Source organism: Oryzias melastigma, linkage group LG13 (genome assembly GCF_002922805.2).
Source record: "Oryzias melastigma strain HK-1 linkage group LG13, ASM292280v2, whole genome shotgun sequence".
In the NCBI taxonomy this organism is placed as follows: domain Eukaryota; kingdom Metazoa; phylum Chordata; class Actinopteri; order Beloniformes; family Adrianichthyidae; genus Oryzias; species Oryzias melastigma.
The window spans coordinates 6,851,209-6,870,013 of NC_050524.1; the positions used below are offsets into that span (position 1 = coordinate 6,851,209).

The window sequence follows — 18,805 nt, forward strand, 5'->3', positions numbered from 1 at the left end:
AAAGCTGGGTCCGGACGACAAAACAGATTCCAGAGTGGAGCAGATATGCGCTTTGTTTTATCTACAAGTATGCCAGCTGGGAGAAAACAAGAAAAACGGCCTTTTTCTGCTGATTTTGACAGCTAACATCGTTTGAAAACAGCCTCCGCTCGAAAAAGTAGACCGACGTTAAAAGTCATGACTTTGGAAAACTTTTACTAACTTTCGTTAGAGGTTGTAGAGTTGAAAAAAAAAAAAATTAAAAAAAATCTGGGTTGGCTCGCCTTTTAAAAGTTTCGTAACTCAACGTTTTCGGGCCGCAAAAAGTTCGCAGAGCGCTTGTGGAACAATGGATCCGAGCCAGCACAACCCTCCAGCCGGACACCAGATCGTGCACGTTCGGGGCGACTCGGAAACGGACCTGGAGGCGCTGTTCAACGCCGTGATGAACCCGAAGGGCGCCGTCGTGCCCCAGTCCGTGCCCATGAGGATGAGGAAGCTGCCGGACTCCTTCTTCAAGCCCCCGGAGCCCAAGTCCCATTCCAGACAAGTAAGCCCGCCCCGCTTCTCCTCTGCCCCCCTTCTCGAGAGGTCCCGGTCCGAGGTTGGGGGGCCTAACACGGGCACCTCTGGAAAAACAACCACTCCTCTACTAACCTTTCAGTTTGACACTTTTAACATCACGATTTTATACATTTAAACTTTATTTCACGCAAAACCATATATTTAAAGAGTCAACATAAAACTTTATTTCGCAACTTTGTTTATGTATCATCATTTATATATGTTTTTATTTTAATGAAGCTTTATCTTCAATAAAGAAATCATATGATGATTAGATTTACCCCATCACCCCCCTTTTTCCTTTTTGACTGCTTACCGAAGTTTTGTAACCAGTGCGCATGCGCCGTGCCGTCCCCCTGGCCTGGCCCTCTGGGGCCTTGGATCATCTCTGTGGGCCCTGAAACAACTTGGACGCACATCCAGATGACTCAACAGCGTTGAAGGCTGACTTAATGATCATTTATTGCTATTTTTAGACATTTTTCTTTGTGCTGCTGTTCTATAATACCGTACAAAATGAATCAGAGTGCTCACTGCGATACTCCTTATGAGGGAAAAACAGGATAAATAATGATTTTCTTTGTCTTAAATAAAGTAGATATCATGCAAGAGTGCGGCTAGATTTTCTATAGGCTCTTGATAAAATTAAATAAATAATATATTTATTCATCACCTAAAATATTTTTGTTTACATTTTTGAACAAAATCTCATGCTTTGTATGCTTTTATTTTGGAATCAAACCTGTAATTAAAATAAAATAAACTTAAAAAACAACAACAATGAATAATTCAAAATTCCAAGAAAGCTTTTATGTACTTATTGAAGATAATGTGTTACAAGTTAATCTTAAGGAAGTAGTTCTTCTGAAAATACTAGGTACACGTGACAAATATATTGGAAAAAATTACTCACTTTTTTTTTTTTTTTGGTAATTGTATCACAGGCTAGCACTGATGCTGGAAGCGGCGGCGTGCTAACCCCCCACCACGTCCGTGCACACTCGTCTCCAGCTTCCCTGCAGCTGGGCGCCGTTTCGGGTGGCTCCCTGTCTGGCATGGCCTCAGCGGGCGCCTCCCCCCAACATCTCCGCCAGTCCTCCTATGAGATTCCCGACGACGTGCCCCTGCCACCGGGCTGGGAGATGGCCAAGACCACCTCCGGCCAGAGATACTTTCTCAAGTAAGTGTGCAATCTAACAGTGTGTGTGTAAAAGTGAACGTGGCTGGAATCGAAAACGGGTGGAGAGCAGACGGTAACATCTGGACACCAACGTGGGTGTCGTTTCTTCATGGAGAAGACTACGAAATCGAAGCCTAAAGGCATTTAAAAACCTTCAAGGTTCAATAACCTTTCTTCAAAAACGTAATTTGCAGAATGCACCTGTTAATGAGACTCTAATGTTCCCCTTATTAGGTTAACGTCCATAAAAAAACGGACCAAAGCGAGTCCAACAGATGTGGAACAGGTGTTGTTTTCGTCAAACCTGAAGAACATCTGTTGTACAGACTGTACATGCGAGATACTGAATACCCCATCGAGTGTGGTTTTCAAAATATCCCTGTGCGATGAGTTCTACCCAAACATCCAAAAAGTACTCCCAGCAGGTCTTTGATTTCTGCGCCAGGGTTCACGTGCAGCAAAGACTTCCAGAAATCCTTCTGGTTCTCTTTGGTTTTCTCTTTCCACTTGTTTTTCTGAAATTGAAATCTCAATTTCTTGCTCAGTCTGTTGTTACAGTCAACTGCACTGCAGCTCTCTGCCATTTTAATGCTGTTTTGAGTCAAACAGTCGGCTGCCACTTTGCACATTTACAGGAGGAACTAAAACAAAACTTTTCAAGAATGTTTATAGACATGGAGTGCTGAAATCAACTAAAAATGGACATCTTGCAGTCATGGTAACACCCAATCAGACAAGAAGGACCTGACTGCAGACAAGATGGCACTTGAATTCATTGTCCAGAAGTGGCAGTTATATAACCAATCTTTAACCCAAAAGTGTGCAGAATTGTTGGAAATACTTCTATTAAAGCTTTAATTCTAACTGTTACAGTGGCCAGTTAAAAGATTTCTAGTTCTGGACGTTGATGTCTGCAGCCAGGTACTCTTGAATCAAACCTGAGTTGACCTATGCAGTGGGTGTTGACCTGAAAGTTATAGAAATTCCAACATCCATTCAAATTCTTTTTCAAAAAACATTATAGTTTTCAGAATTTAACATGACATTGATTGGGTTTTAATTTCCATTTCTTTCTTTTTTTTCATTTTAATTTCTAATCCAATGAATTCCTAGCTTTATTTCTCATTTTCTTCATAAACAATGTTTGGAAATAAACCTATAATAGTCAATTCTTGCATAAAAACAAATGAGAAAACGTTTTTCTACTACGGTATCATTGCTCTAAACCACAAATACATGTATAGATTGTGTAAATAGATGTTATAAATGGAAAAACACTTTGTTTAAGTCCGCCTTAGTACTGAATGTGCAAAGTATTCATGATATGAGTGTTATTCGGTTCAGTGCCCCATGTTGGTCCAGGTTGGTACCAGCTACTCTGTTTATGAGATATCAATTTGAAAAATGCTAACAAGCAAGCTAAAAGATTGCCTGTTTAGAAGTTCAGCGGGGGCATTGTCTCCCCCCACCCGAGCAGAGCCAAGTCCACTTCTTTCTGTAAATCCCTCCACTTACTTGGTTGAATAGTTCATATTAATTAGGGGTTATCTTGCTTTTATTGTGGAGTTTGAAAAATCACTCTTTTGCATAGCTTGGGGTTTCCATCCACCTCAGCAGTCTGTGACTAAGTAGTCACACAAACTGTGAACAAGAAAACAAAAAACAAACATCTAGTCAAGGGATTAAGATTGCTCCAGAAGTTGAAATAAAACGTCAGGAAAAGTTCAAGAACAGCAGTTTTGGGGTTTTTCACCCCCATGTAAAGTCAGAGAACTGCTCCTTCTCTTTTATAGGGCGGCTCTGTTCGGCGTGCATGGTGCTGACCATCATTTCCAAATCTGCTACGGTGCACAATGGTGGCCAGTGTGTGCAGAAGGAGACAATTGCAATAGTTAGATTGTAGGTTATTACATTTGGTGGCGTCTGCAAACAAGAGCCGTCTTGAGGGACTTGTGTTGTATGTAGTGATCCTTTTCTTGGTCTCAGGTTTCAGCTGAAACAATGGATCACTGTTGCTGCCCAGACAGCAAAGGACAGACAGTTCTGCTAAACTCATCGGCTCACCAGCATATCTTCAACCCAAAGTAGAGCTGTAGGTAGCTAGTCTGCGTTTGTCTTCTCAGTTCGTCACAGTTTGTCCAAATAGAAGAGCTGTTGTTTAGCTTCCTTGGATTCCTTTGCTCTGCCTGAGGATGGCTTGAGTTATTCACATTTGTCAGAAATGTATGTAAATGTAATCTTCTCTTTGTCAGAACTCTCTGAGGTTTTGAAAGGCTCAGTAGAGAGTGTTTAGAGAAGACAGGAATCTGTCGGCTTTACCTCTTCGCAGGAATTCCCTTTTCTTGGAAACGTTACCTGTTACTGGAGTCTGAGCAAACAACACAGATTCCTATTTATGAGGATCAAAAGAAACTTTCATTCCCAGAATTCCTTAGAGTCACACATGTGGTCCATTTTAGGATGATATTTTTTATTTGTTTTAAAGCTCCACTCCAACTATATTTTTTCCAGTGACCTTTTAATAATGATTATGCAGTTTTTAGCCAAAATCAAAAAAGCCTCTGTTGTTTTTTACGACACGTTATATGCCCAGCGGCAATAGCTCATTAGAAATACAATTCTGGGTTGTAGGCAGGACTGTTGACACAACCCCCCCCACTCCCCGTTGCTGAGAGCTCTGTTTGTGCACAAACTTATAGCCACAAGCTAGCATTAGCAGCGCAGAAATATCAATGAGCAATGTTGGATCAATCCAGTCGTACAGTTTTGTGCCCGAATTGCAATCTACTACTGCACGAGTGCTAAACGCTCATCATGTCTCGCACACCTAAGCATGAGGGGAGACTTTGCCACACCCATTTCAGTAGCTGCGTTATTATTCTGAGCCTTTTCAAGCATCTGGTTTTCTGATCCAACTTGATTTGAAAAAAGAAATACTCAAACACAGTTTTAACTGTACATTGTTTTACATTGGTCCTCTACTATGAGGAAAAATGCTAAAAGAACATGTTAAAAAGACAAGGTAAAGGTTTTTAAAGACTATAGCCTTGTTTCCACTGAGAGATCCACTACAATATGGTCCAGGTAATTCTGGCGAGCATTTCCATTCAAATAAGCCTCGCTTCCACTTTGCTCTCACGGCCCATGCGTGGTGTAGACCGCATAGTAGCATGTAGTGCAACAACTAGAAAAGCAGCAAAAATGGAGGACATCCAGCTTCAGTCTTTTTCTTGCTTTACTTCTAGTACATCGTGTATAAGAGGAATTTAATATGGTTTGAAAGAAGATTGTGGTCGCAAAAACCCGAATCCTCACAAACGTTGGAAACGTTAGCTTAAATGAGCGCTAGATTGGTGCTTTCTGATATTGTCATCCCTGCATACCAATCAACGGTGGTTACAGTTGCTCTGCCCAAACCGTTCCGTTCCACTTTTCAATGGACCTAAAACTGATGGGGGCTCCCTGAAACCCTTGTTTCCACTGAGCAGACCATTACAGTCCGGGCCGGTATTTTCAGCGTTTCCATTGCTTAATGGAAAGCTTTGATCCGTACCACTTGGGGGGGGCCCCCATCGGCTGTAGGTCCATAGAAAAAGGGAACAGGTCGGTTGGGGCCTGCTGATTGGCAGACAATGATGACGACATCAAGAAGCACCAGTATATTGCTAAGCTAGCGATTCCGTTTTCCTCTTTACGGTGACTTTCCTCTTTCCCGCCCACAGTCTTCTTTCAAACAACATTAAATTCTCGTTATATACCAAGAGGAAAGCAAGAAAAAGACGAGCTGCTGCTGGATGACCTCCATTGTTGCTTTTCTAATCGTCATATTACAATGACACTCGTGGTCTACACCACGCATGCACAGTGAAAACAAACCGCTCAGTGGAAGTGAGGCTTAACTAAGTGCCAGAATTAACTGGAGTGTACCGGACTGCTCAGTGGAAACGAAGCTCAAAAGGTACGGTTCGGTACTGTTTAATGGGTCCATTTTACAATAGAAACGCTCAAAATACCGGACCACTCAGTGGAAACCAGGCTTAAGAGTTTCCCTTTGAAGAACTACATAAAACTGCTACTTTGTTTTTGTTTTTTCTTTGCACGTCTGCATCAAGTTTGCAAAGTTTTGTTTTCACTAAAAACAAAGATTTTTCTTTGACCCATTACTTCACCGTTTCTCTAGATACTAGAAATGGAAAAAAGTTTGACGTCCTCCAGAAGAACTAAAACGGTACTTTCACAGGTTGCGTTTGGAAAGCAAGCGTGTTTGTTGAAATCCGTGAACAAAAAGTGGGGTTTTCTTTGTGAATGTGTCTACTTCAGCTGGTGAGCAGCGAGTAGATGCCTCGGGGCTTTGTGTTGGAATAAGGCAAACTCGAGGAGACGTCTTCTGGACACATCAAAGTGCAGATACTTGATCCGGAATAAAGGCTGCCTCGGCAGAGCTGCTGGAAAAGACACTCCCCTATTTATAAACAGGGGTTGTCTGACTCAGACGAGTTGCGGGAGGCAGGGGGGGGTCGCATTCAGATAGTGTGTGTGGGTGGGAGAACTGTTGGGGGTGGGGAGCGGGTCACCGGCTCGCAGAGATTGGGGGGCTCACATTTCACTCCGGTGACCGCTGTTGTCCTTAAAGATAAATCAAATCGGGGTGAAAGTTTTCGGTCGAGGTTCTACCGAACGAGTTGAGGAGAACCGTTTTAAGACGGACCATCGTCCCGCTCCGTTTTTAAAGTCCCGGCCCGGTTTAGAAGCGAATGGACTCTGTGGTGGTGCTTCTTTTGTGTCAAGGGGAGTTAAATGGCAGCCATGTGGAGATGACTAGCGAAGGGGCCAAGAGAAACCCTGGCCCTGCCTTTGTCCCAACAGTGTAACTGTGATCTTTATTCAGACCGCAGGCCTGTTGAGACTCATGTGAGCCTTCCCAAAATAGACAAATGGCTGACATGAAGTTTGAAGATGGTGGTGGGAGAGCAGCGTGTTTGTTCAAACCACTGCACCTGTACAAAAAGAGAGTTGTTTGGTCCGAATAAACACTTTTTGTAGCCACTTGTCGAAAAATTCATTTGATTTTCAATTTGTAAAACTCAAAAACTATTATGGAATTTGGAGGCAAATGCAGCTTTTTTCCATACTGTTACATTAAAACAAAAGCTGGAAGACGGTCAACAGAGTTTGTTGACCTTTCCCCGTCTTTCTTCCAGCAGTTTGCCGTGGTCTTTGATTTATGGCAGCGGGGGCACAGAGGTTGGGTCACCTTGCTTGGTGCTCACAGGGGGGGGCAGGGCCGGTCTCCCAGGCTGGGTCATAAACTAATGAAGGTTTCTAATTTAGACACACCGGTGAACTCGGAGGGGTAATCACTGTTTCCGGGCGCTTATTAAATGCAGCTTTGAAAGGGGCTTTTAGTTGGTGGGAAGTGGGGCCTAAGCTGAGGAAAGCTTTGAGGGATGAGCCTTTGTCTGCCCCCAGGGGCAGGTAGAGCTCTGGGCTGATGGACACTTTTGTCTTTTCACAGCTAGACCTCTAATTGTTTTCACAAGCTGGCTTTCTCGCAGTTAGACGTGCTCACTTTTCCTTTTTTTTTTTTCGTTTTCTCTCATTTAACTTATTTGCAAATAATCGTATTTCTAGTTAATGATCATATAAAACTTTATCTTCACTCTGTAACATTCTGCAGTCCTGGGCAGCACTTCGTAGACTGATAACTGGTTTAACAATATAGTTTGATCATTGCGTATAAAGTTTCCTGAACATCTGTTGAAGCAAAAACAAGTCAGAAACTCATCGTTTGAGCAAGGAAGACACGTGTCTACTTGGATGCCCAGTGCCTGTTCGGTTTAGCTCAGTTCTGATTTAACCCCATTAAAACTACATAATATTACAAGAGTGCATACATGGATAGATCTTGATTTAAAAATTCGTTTTTTAGATACTTCTGTTATATATTACATGTTTTCTCTACATCATAGATGCATGTAGGTGGCAGGGTTTCCAAAATTCTTAATTTATTAAGATTCACAAAGGAAAATTTAATTAAATATATGTATATTTCCTTTTTTTATTGAAAATCTATTGGGTTTTTTTTAATTGGAAAAACTGCAAGTAGTGATTCAGACTTAAATATTTATTTCTGCTGTAGAATTAATAAAAATGAGCTCTTTTTTTAATTGGAAAAAGTTTTAAAAAACAAAAAACAACCCATAATTTTGATAAATTATATGTTCCTAGTAAACATTATTTTTAAAAAAAACTGGAATAAGTTCCACAAATTAATATCAAGTAGAAGTAAAAATGCAAACAAACAAACAAAAAAATGACCTTGATAATTACTCAAAAGTATAACAAACTGCGTAGAATTGGATACATATAAAAAAGAAAGGCATAGAACCTTTTCCTAATAAAAATGAACTACAATCCCTCAAATTACAGTCAACTACAATCAAACTACTCTAAACTACTTATTTTTAATATCCAATACAGAATTTCAATATTGAGATTTTTTTCACATATCTGCTCAACCTATTTAAGTTTTATATATTAAAAGCTACTTGAAAGTAGAAGCAAATATTTTTTATTTATTGTTAGAGCAACATTTAATTTAAAACATTTCTCAGCTTTTTTTCTAGTAAAGTGAAAGTTCTTGTTAGTTTTCTCAATTTTATTTCTTTAACCAAGCTGAAAAATAACAGTTTTATCATCTTTTTTTTGCATAATAGTTTAATTTACCTCACAAACAGAATTGAAGTTAGTATTAAAAGCTAAACACTTATGAGGCTGAGAAGTGACATTCAGTGCCCTTTGGCTCCAGCTGTAACCGTAGAACCTCAAACTAGAGTCTGATTAGAATCTGTGTTGCTGTAAAGCTCAGTTACAGTTTGTGGGATGGATTTAATCAACCTATTTAAGCGTAATTGTTTAAATGACGTGGGTTTTTTGGTGTAAAACCAACTTCTCGGTAGACGCTTTAAGTGATGAATCCACAAACTAGATTCCAAACTTTGTCCGCATGTTGGGTCCCAAATGATGCTGGGAAGCCTGGGCTTGAGAGCCTGTCTGAAGCCTTCATTTGGAGCAACTTTGTGTTTGACAAACTTTTGGTTTATTGACCACACACAGACAAGAACCTTCCTGTTCAACTGGGGCTTGTCAGCTCGGTACACAAACGAGCCTGTGAGAAAGTCAGGCTGCTGTTTACCGAGGTCTTGATGTAACACCTCTGTTTCAGACATCAATACCTCCTCTGTCACTGAAGGCATCTCCACAGAGATGGAGCTCTGAGAAGTGGTTCCTCTCAGGTGGCGTTCATAAATGCATGGTCTTAAATCATTGTAGAATCTAAATGAGTCCATTTAGGGAACCTCTTGATCATTTTACTGATTGATCTCACATGACGTTAAAAGGGCTTAAGTCTTCACTCTTTTCATCCAAAATGGAGTTCCCTAATCAGTTCCTTGCTTTGTGAACACGTTTCTTCATTAGTAAGTTTGACAATACAAACTCCGCTTCAAAGAGAAACTTGGAGCTACAAAAGGGTCACAGGGGTCGCCCCAATAATCTCTCTTGATAATGTCCTGCTGATAGAAGGGCAGCCGGGCGTCCCAAGTCAAGCAGAAAAGAGGTGGTCATCCTCGTCTTGGAAGGCTGATTGCATGTGGCCTTCCTCAGACTACTCCTTACTCATCTGCTGCAACCAACTTCCAAGCATGTACTCCCTGGGTGGGGCTCGTGCAGCCCTAAGGATCCCATTTTTAACATTTTGACAACTCAGCTGTGGGAGGGTTTATTCACCCTTACGGTTTCCATCGCCCTCTCTCCCTTTTTACACCAAGGAAGAACAGCTGTTTATGTCTGATTTTGATGAATTTCGCAAAGATAAACAGTTAGTCTGGCTGAAAGTCGAGTTTGATCTGCTGTTTAGCTGTTAGCTTTTGTCTCAGGTATGGATTGAGTCACTTTAGTATTACTTGAGCAAAATAAATGATAAATTCTAGAATTGTCTCCAAAGGAACAATAAAACAACTAGTTTTCTTAGAGCGTTGTTCCAATCTATTCACAAGATTAAAGAGTTGGAGACGAAAGTTCTATGTCAAAGGTTTCATATCTTCTTAAAACAAAGGACGATGATGCGTTGGTAATTGTCACACCCTCAGCTTTCCGTAGAAGAGGATTTTGTATTTTCTTCTTCGCTCGGCTAAGTTAACCACAATGACAGCTTGAGCATAAATTAGTAAGTATCTTTTCGTGCTACAGTCAGCTGGGTTGATAATAGGTCCCATCTGAACCACAGTTCTGTCCTTGGCTGCTGTACCCGACCTTTAACTAAAACGTTCCCACAAAGACGTTTAGTAAAGATTCGCCTCTCTTATTTGCAATAGATTGTGCAGCTTGTGACAGCAGTCACTGTCACTCACCAAGTCATTCACCATTTCAGTTTTTTGATGAATCCCACACAGTCTGTGAAAGTTTGTCTTTTATTTACTGGTTTACCATCCATTAATGAATAGAAAGTAGAGATATTTGCCAGATTTGTCATTTTCAAATGGGTTTATGTTGTGGTTTTACATTAAGCATAATTTATACACATCATGCGAAGATGTCTAACTCAAGTCAAAGCTTTACAGAATAGTGCCATGGCACATTTATAGGAGCCATACCACGCTACGATCCACAGAAATGTATTCTGGTTCAACTTACTGTTGGCCGAGCCAATTTTGGCCCATTTTTGTGGTGTTGTTTTTCAAAATTAGCCTACCATTTGTCCACTTTGGAGCACTGCTGTGGCTAAAATGTGTTATTTGTCTCAAATGGTTTTCAAGTAATAAGGAAGTCGTTAAAACAAACTGGAATCTTTTCAAAAATAAAACACCATGTACAAGCTGTAGAGTAATATCATGTTTTAATCTTTTTTTTTTCTGTGACAGACTCGTATATTTCTTTTTATAGGTCAATGATTGTTGTAAATTTGTTGTGGAACCTTAATTGTTATTATTTTTGTACCTTGACCTGTTTCAACTGATAATTCCAGCCGTCTCCAGAAAGGTCACACGTGAACGAAACTGTTCGAACGTGGATCGGAATGTTACAGTAATTATTCTGAGGTCAGTTGTCTTGGAGCACGTATCAAAGTCAAAGCTCAGGGGCCGGATCCGGCCCTCCGGGTAATTATATCCGGCCCTCCAGATCATTTTATTTTATTCCTATTAATATCCTGATGTTATCTTACGCTTATGTCTATCTTGTAAACTTTTGGCAAAATATATTTTTATGGAGATTAAAATTTCAAATGTTATTTAAGGTTTAAATTGATTTATTCTGGGATAATATTCCTGCCTGTATTTGTTCATAATAATATTAAAAAGTTACATTTTTAAAGTTTTTAAGATTTAGTTTTAGTGTGTTTAATAAATGTTTATCTTGTTCGGCCGGTGACCTTTGGTGTGTTTTGGATTTTGGCCCCCTGTGCGATTGAGTTTGACACCCTTGTCTTAGGGATTGACTAACCAGTTACCTTAAAAAAATTCTAGTACCTTTTGTTTTTTAATTCATCCAAATGATCAATGTAGATCAATCACTTTGAGAGGCTACTATTAACCATAGTTTATATATTTCTATTCCCATACGGCCAGTTTAGAGTTGTGTTCAGACGCGTCCTCGCTGGGTTTGCGTCGGACATGTAAAGACGCCACCGAGCAGTTGTGACTGTGAGGGCTTGCAGATCATCAGCAATTCCTAACGGCAACTGGTGGCCTCCAGCCGTCCTGGCAGTTGCCATAGCGTCATTTTGTTTCATGTTTCGCCCACAGGAAGCGGCGTACAGCTTGGTCATATGGGTTTAAGGGCGAGTGGATTATCTGTTAAAAGTTGGTGATGAATGACTGGCTCTTAGTCACACATTAACATGTATCTTTCTGTTTCTCCACCGTTGGAACAATGGTGTACAGATTTGTTGCTATAGCGTGTGAACTAAAGGTTTTGTTTACATCTGTTTTGACAGAGTAAAGCAAAAAGACTAAATAAAATAGAGGGAAAAACTTCTAAACAGTTGAAGCCATTTTTACTATCTTCTGTGCTCAGATTGGAGAGCTTTGATGCTCTGTATATCCAGCTTTCTTTTTTATCTTGTTGGATTTGTGTTTGGTGTGCCAGGATGTGCAGGCCTCTCATTTACAATAAACTCTCCCATCTTCTTCTTCTCTCCCTGAAAGTCCCTCCCTAGCTCCTTGTTTTTTTTTTTTTCTTCTCCCCTCCCCTTTTGTTATAAACGCTGTATAGTCTCCTTTAGGGCGGGCTTTCTCCCCGTCTGTGTGACTCATGTAACCAATGGAATTCAGTTCGGAAAGTTTTGATTTTTAACTCTTTCGTTTTGGCTGCTTCCTTAAAGGACGCGACCACTTGCGGTAGCCCCGACTGTTTTGCTTGGTTTGCAGTGTTTGTGTGTGAGGGCAGGGGGTGGGGAGGGGTTGGTGGTGGTGGGGGATTTGGCAGCTCCTTTGATCAATAAAGCATAAACGAGGGGGCTTCAAAATGGGTTTCATTGTGTCAGGGGGAGGAGTGCTGAGTCAGGCCCTCTCACTCTCCAGCCTGGGACAGAAAGCAGACAGGCAGGCTGGGATTACGGCACAGGCCAAGAGAAACTTTTTGAACCCCTCACTACGACCATCTGTTCCAAAATCTTGCCTAATGGTGCCTCGGGATCAAGTTATCTATGAGCTGTAACGACACGGAGTGGGTGGGAAAATGTAGTTCAAAACAAGAGGATAGTAGTTTTTATGCTTTACTCTGTCATGACGAAAGAGCTGCTTAAGTTTTTTCTGTCAGATGAGGGGCTCCCTAAAAAAAGAACAAGTGAATAGTTGGGTTTTAGGTCGTAGCTCAGTCTGTGCTTTTGTCAAGCAGGTGAAAGCTTTGTAAATGTGGCGCCAGATTGTTAAAGCCCCTGACACTCTGCAGTGTCCGAAGCGCTTCCAGGAAAAAAAAAATAAAAAAGGGAGGGGGGGACCCCCTGCGTTGAGCCCTGGGACTGACCCTCCCTCAATAGAGAGGGTCCTGCTTGGAAGAGGAGGGTTTCCTGTATTAGCTTTCCATCTTAATCAAGCAACAAGTGCCAACAAAGCACTAATTATCAATGCCTTCACAGTGCACACAATACCCCCAACCACCCACCCCCCAACTCCACTGATCCCATCCCAGCAAAGATAGTGAGAAAATAGATGAAGCAACATTGTTTGACGTGACAATGGTTGTTTTGAAACCAGTTACAGCCTCTTAGATAGTCTCAAAAAGTTTCCAGCTTGTCTTCTTGTCCCCTTAGGCCATCGAGGGTTGTTTTTTTTTTTTTTTGCCATCTGATGTCATCTATGTTCTATCAGAATGATTTTTAAGCATGGGCTAAACAGGTGAGGATTGATTTGGTTTGAAATTATTTATTACGAAAAATCTGTTAATAATACATAAACATATATTACATAATCAATCAACATCCAGAAACATCAAAACGTCAAAAAGTAGGTTGCTTTAAATGGGGTAGGAGGAAGTGAACTTATATAATCCCACTCTGGTTCTACCTTATCAATTTTCTTTACATGAATTATCAACATCCGGTTCTGGACTTATGATCAAATATTTACACCCTACAACCATAGATTTTAGGTTATTAAGAATCCTTAAGTGACAATAGATCATATGGCAATGCAAGTAGATATAACACTAAATCTTCCTCGAGGTGCGGCAAAGATGTTAGCTTAGCTTCAAGTTGCTGCAGGGAAATTAGCTTAGCTTGGATGTTTGCAGATCAGATTTTTCTCCGGTGCCTTGTTCAGCTCTCTCTGTTGCAGAATTACTACTGTTTTACCCTGACTCATTCAATTGAAGATTAAAGTTGCTTGTAGACGTCTTTTAAAGAGAGTTAGGGAGAGTTTAAGACGTGCTCGTGAACTGAAGAAGGTTGTAAAACAGGGTTTGATTTCATCAAGGAGTCCCTCTTAAGTAATCTCTCCACGTTTGCTTCTGTTTCTGGTCTAAATTTGCTGCTGCAAGAAACTGATTTTGACTTTCTGCTGTTTTTGTCTTTTTTTTTTTTCTACAGCCACATTGATCAAACCACCACTTGGCAGGATCCACGCAAAGCCCTGCTCCAGTTGAACCAGGCGACCCCTCCCAGCACCGTTCCAGTCCAGCAGCAGAACCTCATAAGCCCGGCTAGTGGTGTGTACTCTTTCATCTTCTGAGTTTGCTACTGCAGTTTCATGTTTTTGTGGATTCACTTTTAATCTGCAACCCATTGATGGACATTCGCTTTCATACAAGGCGCACTCAAATCCAGGTGTAGTCTAGTTCTTACATGTCGCCACCCGGAGTGCCTCAGTTCTGAGGTGGAATTTGCCCTAGGTGATGTAAGACTGCGGCGTAAAGTTACACCTCCTGTCTGACATGTTTTGGAGCTCTGTGGTTCACAGATTAAAAGTTTACAGATAGAATTTGCTCCTCTTCACACTGCTTACTTGAGAGAAGAAATAAAAATAACTCAGGCTGCAGACAAACAAACCGGTTGGTTGTCAGTGGCTGATAACGATTTACTCCAAGATAAAAGCTGCAGCTGATCATTTCCTTTGGTATCTGCTTTCATATATACCCTGTTGTTCAACGTTTGTCTAAACTTGTCCACAAATTACATGTTCTAAAACATTGATTGATACTTGTGTTTTAACCATACGGCTATGACAGGCTCAAGATCAATAATTAGGGTTATTGCTAACCTTTGTTAGTAAGTCAACTTTTTGTCTTTGGTTTTGACTTTAAAAGTGTATTTTAGAGTTTGTAGCAACAGTAAAATGGTTTACTATTTAATTTGGAGCCAAAATGTATTGTTTTGGTTGTTAAATATCATTGAACAACAAAATCGGGGTGGTATTGATATCGGTCAACGTCCAAGATACGAATTGGGTATTGTCCAACATGATCAAAAGGATTACCTAAACTGTGCAAAGTTTAAATGCCAGGTTTCCATCTTGAGATGATTTTCTCAGTGTAAGGAGATAACATTGCCCGTGTTTACTTATGTCAACATTGGTGTTAAACTTTTGTCAATTATTCTCCAAACCGATTCATTTATTCTTTACACCTATTTTGTGATGGCTAAGGTTACAGAGCTTCCTGTAACCCAATTGTCTCCGTGTGAAGACAAGATACGCCCAGTGCAGGTTGATTATCAGCAGATTTTTTTACCAATATTGTCAGAAAAAGGCACTGGCAAAATCTGTAGTTTCGTTTTTGTCCTAGGTGACTTTTATAACCTCTGATGTCATATTCTGGTTTGGTCTGGATCAGAGTTGTTTTCTCCTGAAAGCCCGCTTGGTTTTGCAAGCGTGAAAGCTGATCAGAATTCTCGATCAGCTGGTCCACCCGAAAAGCAAGGGCTTTGGTTCATTTGCAAGCAAATGTGGGTGCTGCCCACCCTAATGTAGATGTAAATGAACCATCCAACTGGGCCATTGGATGGGTGAAAGTGTGGAAACACTCCAAGGAACCAAAAATCATGATTCGTTTTAAAAATTCTTTAAGGTTTTGTTGTCTAACGAAGAAATTAAGGCAGAGAATGAACAACACTAGCATGTTTTCTCACATATCTGCTTTTTTTTTTTTCTTTTTGCTGGTCAGTTTTCATTTCTAGTAATCCCCATCCCAGACTATAAGCTGTTGCAGTTGCATGACTTTTCTCTCTATCTGGTACTCGAACATTTTTTGGAGTAACCCATCCAATCAAAACCAAGTCTACGGGAGTATTTTAGTGTGAACATCAAGGAAATTGGATGTCTAGTTACATTTGACAGTGATGAACCGGCACATAAAAACACAATTCAAATAGGTATCCATAAAAGATGCAAACCTAAAACAATATAAGGTGAGTATTTACTGAATGTTTCTATGTTACACTGAATACACTGTAAATATTGCCTTTCTTTTGCGAAATTGCCAGTTAGCTGTTGCTTTGTAACGCTTGGTTTTTCGTTATGCTTATTGGTGACTTACCACATTGGCTTTTAATTTGTGTCTGCTTGTTTATACTACAATGTTTTACACTTCTGTCATATAAGTTGTGGTGCAGGCTAAGGGGAGTTGATGCTAATCTTAAAAGCTAGTATGCTAATGCTAACATCTACAGCTTTATTGTGATTTTTCTTCTCACTTTATTTACTCAAGAAAAGTTTCCAAGTGCTTTTTAACTTTGGGTATCTGGGTTTTGGTGCTTTTACATTACTAGTTCGGTATTTCCAAGAGTTGTATTTCTAAATTTTCACTTTTACAACCTAGCATACTGGCTACATTGCGATTTAGCTTACAGGTGCTACTGTGTATTTAAAAAATAAATACTGTCTTATAAATGTTAAGATCAAATATTTGTAGAAAATTCCTTACAACTGACAAATCTTTAGTACGACATCAACATTTTATGTACCTGTCTTGGCACAGGACCCCTACCTGAAGGCTGGGAACAAGCCATTACACCAGAGGGAGAAATTTACTACATTAACCACAAGAACAAGACTACTTCCTGGCTAGATCCACGACTTGAGACTCGCTATGGTGAGTTTACTGCAGTTTATGGCAGTTTTTTCCCTCTAAAATTAAACATGAAATACAAAATAATGTTATTTATGCACAATATTTTTAAAAATTAAGCAAAATGTCTACTACCAAAAGAAATCTTAAATTTGTGTTACTGTCAAGAAGTAAGTTTCTCTCTCGCTTTTTAAATTTTTTTTTATTTTATGTTTGTATGACAATTTTTGTGGATGGTAGTAATTAACAGTCCTGATTTGATCAAATAAATATATTTTCAAAAAGTTGTGCTTTCCATATTCCATAGGCATACTTTTGAAATCTGAAATCCACTTTCTCAAAAGCTGAATCCCAAACAAAATGGCAAAAAAATTGATCCTTTTAATTTCTTTAATATTCCCAGAAATTTACATTTTATGGGATTTAAAGAAGATGCAAAGCTGGATTTAGTTTTTTACCGCCCTTTAAAAAGTTTTTAGTTTTCAAAATAAAAGCAAGTCACAGTTGAAAGTTTTACATTTTAGTTTTTCTCCTACTTTGTCATGTTTTTTTACTCTTTAAAAAAAGAGGATGTATAGATGCCAATAAAAACACGATTAAAACGATCTATATAATTTATTGGTTAAAACACAGGTATCTGAACTAGAATTATGCATACGTCTAGTTTATTGTTGTCTTGAAAGTCATGTCCTCTTGTTCTGGCACAGACTGTACCTGCTACTTAGCACTTGGACATAGTTGTGGTGCGTTCAAGAGCAGAGGGTTCAGATTTTCCCCTGTGCCCTGCTACTAGTTTGACTTCTACTAAATAGAAACAAAAAGTTGAAACATAGCAATGCTATTGTTTCCTTTGGCATGATTAATTGCCTCTACAAAAATATTTTTTCTCTTCTATAGCTTTGTTTTCTGTTACATAATTCACTTCCTTCAGAAGTTTTAATTTTGCATAATTCATTCTTTCACTGAGCCACATTTTTTTTTAGACTGACTGGCCTCCATCCTCGAAATTGTCTCGTTTTGTCAGCCATCTTAGTGTGGAGAGCAGCAGCTGAGTTAGCAATTAATCCCTCAGGCTGGGCTAAAGTTTGACAGTTGGCTTTTAGTGCGTGCCGACCAGGCTTGGTGAATTAGTGACAGGACCAGGTACATGTGCTGAGACTTCTCCATGGCCTCGAGAGGAGGCTGATCCCGCTGCGTTGTTGGGAAGTTCTTTCAGAGATCAAGGCTTCTGCTTATGTCACTCTGACTCATTTATGCTTCAGGTACCATCCTTTCATGGCAGCGAGCTTCCCCAGGGAAGCTTCCCCCTCTTCGGTTCACAAAGGCAACATGTGTGAATCAACATGCAGCCTGTTATCCTGTTTGATTTCAGCTTTGTTTTTACCGGGCATGGGCTCTTTAAGTGCCGTTCCTCTGTGAGCAATTGTGTTGTGCTTCCAGAGCTGACTGGAAAGTTCAAAACAGAGTTGTAAGAGGAGTGGGGCAGCTGGGAAGAGATGACGAGTCCGATCGGCAAAGCTTTTTGAAGATTTATAAGTCCTGAACACACTGGCTTGGGCCCCCGAAAGCAAGTGAGAGGTAGAAAGGGAGAGTGTTAACTCATTAACTGCCACATGAGGTAGAAATCTGTGGATGTTAGGATGTACATTTAGCGTTTCTGTGTTGTGTTGCTGTTTTTGACAAAGTTACTTGAAGTGTTTTTATAATTTGATAGAAAACTTGATTTTAGTCGCGTTTAACGCCGATGCCTCTCACTTTTCCATAGAAATGGTGTCTTTTGCTATGTAGGTCTTCAATTATAAGCCAGCTGCTTTGATAATGGAGGCTAATTTGAGCTTTGGGAAGAAAAGCAGTAGAGTGCCTTTAACTAAGGGTTGCTGCCGGCTGCCTCTCCCCCGTGTGAGGCCCTGTGCAGGCACAGCCCTGTTTCTCTGCAGCTCCAGACAGACTTGAATCTCTGCCAGTTCTCTTTATTCTGCGGTCCAACTCTTAATCTGTTCCAGACCTTTTCAGTCAAAGAACTCCAACGTGAAAGGAGGGGTCGAGGGGAGGGGACTTGAGATGGGGAGGGGAGGCAAAAGCACAGGAAAGAAAAACTGAGGAACAGAGGGAAAATGCCCACAGGATAAGTATTTGTCCTCTTTAAGGCCCATAAAGGTGGTGAGCAGCCAACAAGATCTGAGGATACAGGGACAAAGTTCAAAAGGGGACTGGTATACATCCAAGATTTCTCATATGCATCACTCCAGTTTACATGCAAATATATATATATACTGTATATATATATAATATATATATATATATATATATATATATATATATATATATACACTTGATATTAAAATGATAGAAACACTGGAAATTTAGTTTATGTCAAATGCCTTTGGTTTTTTGGCCTTTGCAAACAAGAATAAAAGTTGGTAAAATTCTTAACAGTATTAGGATTTCATCAAACATCTCTAAAGTATTTAGTCATTTTGCTGGCTCCAAAATTGTTCCTGCCGTCTTATTATAAATTTCAGA

At 40.0% G+C, this 18,805-nt stretch overlaps 1 protein-coding gene across 2 annotated transcripts in view; it reads left to right on the top strand.

Moving 5' to 3' along the window:
- Positions 1-18,805, top strand: part of yap1 (Yes1 associated transcriptional regulator) — a 36,129-nt gene continuing 17,324 nt past the window's right edge. The window contains exons 1-4 of one of the 2 annotated variants that reach the window (XM_024277758.1): positions 1-529; positions 1,488-1,723; positions 13,809-13,927; positions 16,193-16,306. In XM_024277758.1, the coding sequence (XP_024133526.1) occupies positions 329-529; positions 1,488-1,723; positions 13,809-13,927; positions 16,193-16,306 (670 nt within the window). In that variant the 5' untranslated portion in view covers positions 1-328. The remainder of the gene's footprint in view (positions 530-1,487; positions 1,724-13,808; positions 13,928-16,192; positions 16,307-18,805) is intronic. The other variant, XM_024277759.1, reaches the window with a different exon arrangement.